General features: G+C 34.5%; 1 protein-coding gene across 1 annotated transcript; it reads right to left on the reverse strand.

Moving 5' to 3' along the window:
* Positions 1 to 272: 272 nt before the first annotated feature.
* LOC133175674 (uncharacterized) lies at positions 273 to 8,738 on the reverse strand. The gene is made up of 12 exons (XM_061310781.1): positions 8,658 to 8,738; positions 4,712 to 4,929; positions 4,149 to 4,280; positions 3,945 to 4,061; positions 3,677 to 3,840; positions 3,303 to 3,549; positions 2,838 to 2,963; positions 2,484 to 2,675; positions 2,104 to 2,345; positions 984 to 1,976; positions 771 to 885; positions 273 to 479 (listed from the first exon to the last, which is right to left on the reverse strand). The coding sequence occupies exons 1-12, from the start codon at positions 8,731 to 8,733 to the stop codon at positions 273 to 275; spliced, it is 2,829 nt and encodes a 942-aa protein (XP_061166765.1). The 5' UTR covers positions 8,734 to 8,738.
* Between the last annotated feature and the right edge of the window lie 430 nt (positions 8,739 to 9,168).

Raw genomic sequence — 9,168 nt, forward strand, 5'->3', positions numbered from 1 at the left:
CGCTATTGGTCACCGTGGATCGACATTTATTCACAATAATTTAAATAAATGCATTTTCGCAAGAAACATGAATCTGCAATAAATTTTGATTTTACAGATTATGATCATTTAAAGCTACAACTGATAGCAAAATAAATCATTTTACATTCGGTCTGCTGACATGGTAATTTGCAGAATATTACCCATTTATTTCCACGATGTTACCGTTGCTTGGCCAAAAAAAGAAATCACTATATTTTGTTGAAATCACACACAGTAAAACTTGCAAAGAATTACACGTCATATTCTCCATTTCCTCTGGTTGATGACTCCCCAATGTAAAATTGACTTTGGGGATATTTAGGGTCAATGGCAGACAAACAGGTATCTATTGTGGCATCAGACTTTAAACTATGACCAGAGTATGCACCAGGCAGGAATGGGTTGAGGTCAAGAGAGGAAGAGATTCCACCCTTTATTTCTTGTTTTCCCGTAAGGCCCTAAAATACATTCAAATATAACTAAGAAAATTAAGACTTCACAAAAATGTGACCGTCTAAAGGACATTAGGAATCGACTAGCTTGTTCTGTAAAAATAGATCACGAAATTTCTTGAAATATTACTTAAAATCGTAATACATGTCTATAACCCAAAAAAATATATCTTTTTTTTTTTATTTCAATACCTAAATAGGACAGCTGGGTTGTACCCTGCTTTCATTTAATTATATGCACTGAATTATACTGAACAAAAAAAATAAAAGAAAACGATAAATTTAAAGATCACATACTGTTTTGGTCAGTCCGGAGTCTGCTGGATTTATTGCTAAAATCATATCACTGTTATTCCGGACTAGGGAATCTTTCTGTATCGCACTCAAATCACAGTTGTCAGTTGTGTTTCGTCTGAAAGTGGGCAACAGATAGAAATTAAATCATTGTACCATTTTAGTCATTGTCTTCCTGATACTCAGTGTAATTTTATTAAAGGTCTTTCCACCTACCTTTTTCTTCGAATATTTTGTCGCGTGGGTCTGTTTCTGGTAAGGACTTCTATTGGTGCAGAGTCGTCTATGTCATCTGCGGATTCGTCTGATTTCGAAGAAAACCCTCTGTCGTCTATATGGACGCTTTTCATGGAAGCAGAACGACTCTCGATTTGCTTCCATAACTGGACTTCTGAATCAGTCTTCCTTATATTGCTTAATGATTTTGTTCCTGGATTGGAAGAAAGACTTCGCTGGTCAGGAAGAATCTCTGAACCTATAATATTGTCCAGAGATTTACAAAGACGTCCCGTCAGTTCTGAAACCGTTTCAGCTGGTGTTCTGCTGAGTGATCGGTTTGCAAATAATGTTTCGTTGGCTGTGCTGTAACCATCGTAAACCTCCTTTTCACAATCGTCGTCGTCATCTTCTATGACAAGAAGGATATCGGACACAAACTGCAATTTCTTCTCGCTAGATAGAGACTTGGAAGACGTGATTTTATAGATAAAATCAACAGCGCTATCCGTCTTCATTGACCAATTTCCTGAAGACTGAATCGACGACGTACTTCTGAAACTTCGAATCCTTTTGGAAAGTGGCTGATGCTTGATCTGTCGTCTCCAGTTTTTTTCTCCTTGACAATAATTCACCAACCCTTCTCCTTTACCTAAACTGCCACTCTCAGAGGAAAAGCCAGGACCGTCATTATCCGATGACTCATGTACAACGTGCCTCACTTTTCCATCACATCCAATTCTAAATGATCTCTTGCTGTGTTGATTCTGATGGCTGCTTCGTGATCTACACATCCTTCGTCTAAGTCTAGAAGGTCTCTGACTTTTGAATGGAGAAAGGAGTTTAGCATGAACGTCTTCACCAAGTTGATCTGATTCATTGAATTCCGGGTTTTCGGCGTCAGTAAGTTCATCCTGCTTCCATGCATGTATAGCCTTAATACAGTTCACGTCCAGGTATGTATCTTGCATGATCGAAATTAAAATACGAAGTCTAAAAAAGATTTTTAAAAACTTTAATGATGCACGTCAACCTTTACGGTGGTTATTTTGTGGACATATTTTAGAAAATAAAAAATATACATTGTATATACATGTATGTACACGTGTATGAATCTTACCTATTTGCTAGTTTTCTTCCTCTTGTTTTTGATGGAATGTCTATTTCCCTTGGTGCATTTTTATCGAGTCCAGCAACGTGATCCTCGCGCGGAGCTGGGTGCTTCTTCAGAAACATTCTTACACTGTACTTCCAGTCAGGGGGTGCCGAAAGAAAGGATACTTCCTCTGGGTTTGTTTCCACAGCAAGATTACAGAGCGAGTTGGGGATAAAACTAAGAGATCTCTTGTACCAGGTCAGAGACTGCAATAATTATCGTAGTTATATATGATGGACCAAAACAATTTAACATCAAAACAATTACTAGTATATAGTATATCAAAACGGGGGGGGGGGTGTTATCAAGTTGCCGGTACCAAAACCAACAGAAAAATAACTCACCTTCTCAAAAATAAAGAAGAAGACATGAACGGATGTGTAAATTTGGTTGATGGAGTTAAGCTGATGAGTAAATGGACGAACGGTATTGGTCAGTCTGCTGACAAGAGCCTTCACTTGTGGCGCATGGTCAGTACTCTCGTTTTTAACAATACGAAGATGCTGAAGAATTTGCGTGGCTGTGGACATCATTTGCTGTTTTTCACCATGTAAAATAACATAATTTTTAAAATATCTTTACTTGTATAAAATCTTGTTCTTGTTACAAGCCCTAACTTAATTATCACACTTAATTAAAAAATTAAGGACTTCAAGATAAAAAAAACCAAGACAGATGATTGGTTATTTTTTGCTTACCGTTGCAGGGTCATATAATGTTGTCGTAAAATGAGTTCTGAACATCTCCGCTTGGCTCAAGCAGGAAGCAATTGTTGGGTGCTGAGTCAAAAGAGGCCAGAACCGCTCCGATATCTCCATACACAGCTATATACGAAAACAAAGAGTAGAAACGAGTTTTAGTTAAGCGATATTATTACAACAAAGTACAAATATTAAGTGATCTTTTAAGATCGTATGAAATACATAAACACTTACATGTAAAATACTGTGATTCAAAGTTTTGAAAAACAACTAGTTTTGTCTGTGGTTATGTTCACGATCAACTAATATTGATGATTATCATGATATTTAATATTTTATTCCGTAAATGATTAGGAATTCAGGGACCTTTTTGCAGTCATCTACCAATTATAATGCTTAGTGATGCTTACAGTGCAAGAAACATGAACAATACTATTATCTATTCATCTCGTTGTTTCTTACTATTTCTGCTTCTTCACTCTTGGTTTTAATCGCAATTTCTTTGTCAAGTAAATCATTCAGTTCTTTCCATATTTGTTCCAACTCCTTTTGCAGTTCCAACAGCTGGTGATACATTGTCCTCACATTTGTGGTGACTTCCATAATAAGCAAGTGATGGAGGTGGCCCAAGGGGTCGTTCTCAGAATGTTCGTCAAGCAGGTGTAAAGCCTGCTTGCATTTTTGAATGGAGGTCTTGATGTGATTCTCCCTACAAAAAAAGATCACATTCAGCCAAGTTGAACACGTCACTTACCGGGTATTACCTTATGCTTGTAACAAATTTCCAATTTACATTTCAAAAACTTCAAAGCAAATCAATTGAATATTAAAACTACCCTTGAAGTTCTTTATATCGCTGATGAATGTCCTTTTTATGCCTCCTTAGTTCTCTTGACGAATGACCGGCGATTTCATAATCTTTCAACAGTAAGGTTTTGTCCTTAATGTCCACAGACCTCTCTAGCGTCTCTTCAGAGAGAGCTACTGTCGGCAGGATTTTCTGAAGCCCGAAAAACATCAAATTATAAAGAATCAATTAAATGTTATCTTTTAAATTGGTTGCATATGTCAATAATGAATAATTGCAAGAAATTGAAATTTAACCTTGTAGAAGTACATCCAGGAATGTTGGTCGTATGCGATGGTTCCGCCAAAGTCTCTCATAAGTTGCGATGGTTCAATCTGAGTATGCAAGGCAGTGATAGACTTCAGCAAAATGGACTGCAATGTTCGAAAAATTTCATTTAGATAAAATAAGGACTATAATAAATCTAGTATAGATATTTTTTAAAGTATACATGTACGTACTTTGAACTGGCTCACAAACGTCACTTGGTCCTTCTTTTGTTTGATGCCAAGTAACTTTTTCAGTGTATGACTTTTGCCTCTGGACTTTGGTTTTAGGACATAGAGAATTGCAACAGTACCTTTCTTTTCTGACTGGAAATTACAAGAAAATGAAATTATTAATCAGTATTCAAAAAAATTAAAAACTACATCTATTGTTAATCAAAGGGAATATTCTAGAAGTCCGTTACAATATTCAAATCTCATGAAAAAACAACAGAAGCTAAGCACCGTTTTTTTTTTCATCTCCATTTACGTGTTTTTCATGAATCAGGACAAAGATTTTATTTAATGCCATTGAAAAATTAAATACTTATCCAAAAATAATTAACATTTTTTTAAACAAAAGTCAATAAAAAAAAATCTTTACAGAAGTAAACTAAAATGCTTTCTTTCCAATTGCAGTTGGAAAGGAAAAAGCCATATTCGAATAAAACAAATGCAAAGGTGTTTTGTTCAATGAAAAGTGTCTTCATAGAAATTAACCAAATTAAGGTTGACTGCAACGGCTAGAATTGTTGTACCTCAAGGGATTGCAGTGCTTGTATCAACATTGCCATCTTCTCTTCACTGAATCCTCTCTGAAAATCGGCCAAAAAAGCCATTGCTTTCCTTTTCAAAATAAGTTCTGCAATGTCCGTCATGTACAGCAAGAGCCGAAGAAGAGTGTCGGATGTCCAAGACGATACCTGTTCCAAGGCAGGAAAAGTTATCAGTGGGTTTCCCGCAATATCCAATCCACCTGAAAATATTAATTATGTTTGAAGACCTGACGTATGTAAAAAGCGCCAAAATCCATAAACAGTTCAGGAAATTGTATTATCTTGCATCATCTCCATCTCAAAATTATTTATTTGTTTGCTATTTATTCCAAGAAAGAGCTTATTTATAACTTATATATAATGTTAATTTTCCAGTTGAGTATCTGTTTTGTTTTATGCTATTTTTGCCTGTTTTTTTTTTTTGGTTTGTGTGTGTTTGTGTGTGTGTGTGTGTGTTTTTTTTTTTTTTGGGGGGGGGGGGTGCTTTACTTTATTTAAGGATACTTCTTTCGTCTGAATCATTTGTTCCCCTTTATATTCAATGAGTCGAGATCAGAAAATATCTTTTCAACTTTAGTGGAAATTAAAAAAGAACCAAATACATGTATTACTCAGTCACAAAAAAAGTAAAATACTTCTATAAGGTAAATTATTATTAATTATTTTCTTTCATTAGATTATTATGTACTGATTGCCTTCGGCATGATGATAAGAGTCTTTCATGTATAAACAATAAGAACGGTGCTAGTTGTAGATCATTGCAAAGAAAGCAATATTGCTCTGCAGACAATTTATTGTTAATTATGCCCCCATATTAACACTTTTATGTCCTCAGAGGCTATAACGTTCAGTATGCACTAGCCCCAAGTTCCAAAACAAAATTGGGCACATTATGTTAAAACGAAATAAATTACAAATTAACACTACATATGAAAATAACTTTTCAGACTGTGAAAACAATAACCTAACTACATGTATATATCATTCACAAAACTCGGCACAAATGTGATTAGGAACTCTTGAGTGCAGAAAAGTCCTCGGGAAACAACCCACACAAAATTATAGTATTGATTGAGTACTGATGAGTGTTACTAGAACTTCATAAATAGAAGGTAAAAAGAGTGATCAATTCGTCAATATCTATGCTTAAACATACCTCAGACACGATTATACATCAAATATATAGATGTTTCCATTTTCCTCCCTATTTTGGTATTAATTGTTTTATACATTTCATAAATGTCCAAAAAAAGAAGATTATTAATGTATCTTGATTCTTTCAAAGCCATTAACTCGAGACACTAGCTGCTTTAAGTTTTAAGCATTGCTAGCCCTTAGATATTTTTCATAGATGGCTGACTTGCCAACACTGCTTTTTGATGGGACATTCGCTGTATATTATGAATGTGATAGCACTTAACCACTGTAATAGATTACTTTTGTCTGTTTTATCATATATGGTATTGAGGTCCGTTTTATCAATGTTTAATAACATATTAAAGGCTACAAAACACTGTAAGGCCATCATTAAAAATATCTTTGTTTCCCCTAACCCGACCCTAAAATTTCAAGTTGGGTAGGTAGGTAGGTAAATTATTTTTTTTTCTGACAGCAGTTTTGAAAATACATTCTGAAAAATTAAATAAAATCTTTATAGATAAGAAAGAAAAAAAGAAGCCTAGTTTTAAACCGAGTAGCATATAAATGAAATTTAAAAACAACATGTATGGTAAATAAATTTACAAATATTATTCATTTCATTTTGACCTTGTGAAATATCTCAGGCCAGCGTAAATTTAATGAAATCGAATTTTTACAAAAAGACAAGATTCTCAAATACTCAACCATCTGCCAGCCGAGTATATTTTTTTTTTCAAACCTACTATCATCTTCGAGTGCTTACACAAACAAAATGTCAAGGGCCTCGCGTTGCGCAGTAATTCTAGTGTTTCTGTTTCATTTTGGAGTCACGAAGTAATTCAGGAGCTTATTGTAAGTCACAGGTCCCGACGAGGGACGTGGAGACTGGTCAGTCGAATGAGACCGTTAAAACGTAGGTCCATGCAGTGTTGCAGTATGCATGTAAATGTTGGCACGAAAAAGATTAATCCTTATTGATGCTTTATGATCAATGACCATAAATACCAAGAAAAAAGTCAAAATTAGGTGCCCTCCACCAGACGGGTGTTCAAATGTTGTCGACCCAACAATTTTTAAAGGTATTTTAAAGCAAAGAAACAACCTATTGTCAAGGGCCTGTAACTAAAGAAAAATACACAGGACGTCTCAGGAAGCCGTACCATAAGCCAATTTAAAAAAAAAATTCAACACTATATTTGAAAAGAGTGTACCTGTATAAATAATATTTATTTCAACCAAACCATATCTAAAATGATTAAAGTTTCATATATCTAATGTTATAGTCAGTCACGAAGTTTACCCCATAAATAAAAGAAATGAAGAAACGACATCTGAATTATATTTATCAAGATGAAATAATTATACAAAGACATATTTACAAACTCCTATGGTTTATATAGTAAAAATAGAATCATACATGAAGTGTTTATTAAATCGAAACGAATGAAATGCATTGAAATTTATTGATATGCAATACACAAGGTGGGCCCCTCATCTGCTCATGACGCAGGCTTTGCCATGCTTACTACGTACGTTAATTTTAGAAGACACATTTGCAAATACCATCTTAACACTCCTTAGTCATGGTATATTTAATTCACGAAATGTTTCCAGAGTGTAGGATTTATTAAGTTAAAGATATATATTAAGATTGATAAATCGCCGTTGTTTTATAACACGAGTCAACTTTCTGTGGCCACACAAATGAGAGAAGAACAAAAGCCGCCGTTCTGATAAAATATGAATTTTAATGAAATTGTATTTTATAAAGTTGATAAACAATAAAAAAAATATTTGAATAATCTTATCAAAAAAACTTTTCAGTCGGCTCGATTTAAGTGGGTCGGTCGCGTTAGGGGAAACAAAGGTATTTTTTATTTTGGCCTAAAGATTCATCTATTTCAATGAAGCCGCAGACGCCTAGTGTGATTTTGTTGCGTTAGATTTTGTAAAGATAGTTAAATATGATCATATTAATCATTTTCCTTTTTTAATGCATTTTGTTTTAAATAATGCTTTGATTCTATTTTTGAGTCAAAAATGGCCACATATAGATTTAAAAGCAGGCACGTAGCAAGAGGAGGGCCAGCCCCCCCCCCCCCCCACTTTTTTTCAAAACATTTTTTTACTATTTGAAATTTTAATTGAAAGGCCGGTTCCCTCCCTTTTTTGTTTGTAGAATAGTAAAATAAGGGTTTTGCGGTAGAGTATTGATAAAATTTGGTACTGAAAGAAGTTGGAACCTACCCCCCTCCCCCCTGAAATAGGATTTTCGAGTTCGGACAATTTTTATTTTGCTTGTCAAGATTTTTCAGGTAAGTTTTTTTTTTCTCTGGCTGTCCCCCCCCCCTTCAAAAACGATGTTACGTCCCTGAAAAGGATATATACACATTATGTAAATGATATACCCGAAAAGATACATGTACAGTATACAACTTTTGAAAACATATAGGAGATATATGAACTGATAATTAGACATTCTCAGCGGATGCTGCTTCCACTGAGTTCCACCCTCCCAGATTCCCTTTTTCTTATCCATGTAAAAAAAGCTATAGGCCATAGTAGTGCTGTACTCAAACCACGTACTCAACTCTGAAGAAGATAACCTTGCATGCACCCTTTAATGCACCCATCCATGAATAAATCCCATGACACTTCAGAAAAAAACATGCAATTATTCACGAAAAGTAACCCATGCACTCATCTATGAAGACCACCTTGCATGTTCTCATTTGTAAAGACAATCCATTCACTCATCCGTGAAAATAACCCATTGGCAAGTACTCACCCGTGAAGACAACCCATCCTTTCTTCATCAGATCCTCGTCCAGACGAACACTACCAGCATTAACTGACCTTTTCATTTTGAAGTCAACATACACAATGGTGTTTGAGCTGGAACTGAAAATGAATATACATTGCGGTGTGCTTGAAAAAACGTATGTTGACTGTGAAAAGTGCTTCTCCAATGAATTTAATCACTGAATTCACGGTCTTTTAATAGAAAAAGAATTATGAGTATGAACAGTGTGAAATAATATTAACAATCTATTTTATTTCAAAATTTATTCTTTTAATCAGAAGTGCGATGTCTTGATAAATATTGATTTTTTTCCCCCTTAATTTAATATTGGAACAAATATATAATGGGAATCTAATAATGTAAAACATTTATCAGTTAATCCTAGAAATAAAATAGAACTACTTACCTCTTTTGAGTAAAGTGAAATTATCCCGACCAATATCTAAATATATTTCTAAATCAAGCAGATTACTTAGTAAACCTTCACACAGGTAAA

The sequence above is a fragment of the Saccostrea echinata genome, unplaced genomic scaffold (assembly GCF_033153115.1).
Source record: "Saccostrea echinata isolate AGI-Se365-2 ecotype Australia unplaced genomic scaffold, CSIRO_AGI_Sech_v1 ptg000064l, whole genome shotgun sequence".
Classification (NCBI taxonomy): Eukaryota; Metazoa; Mollusca; class Bivalvia; order Ostreida; family Ostreidae; genus Saccostrea; species Saccostrea echinata.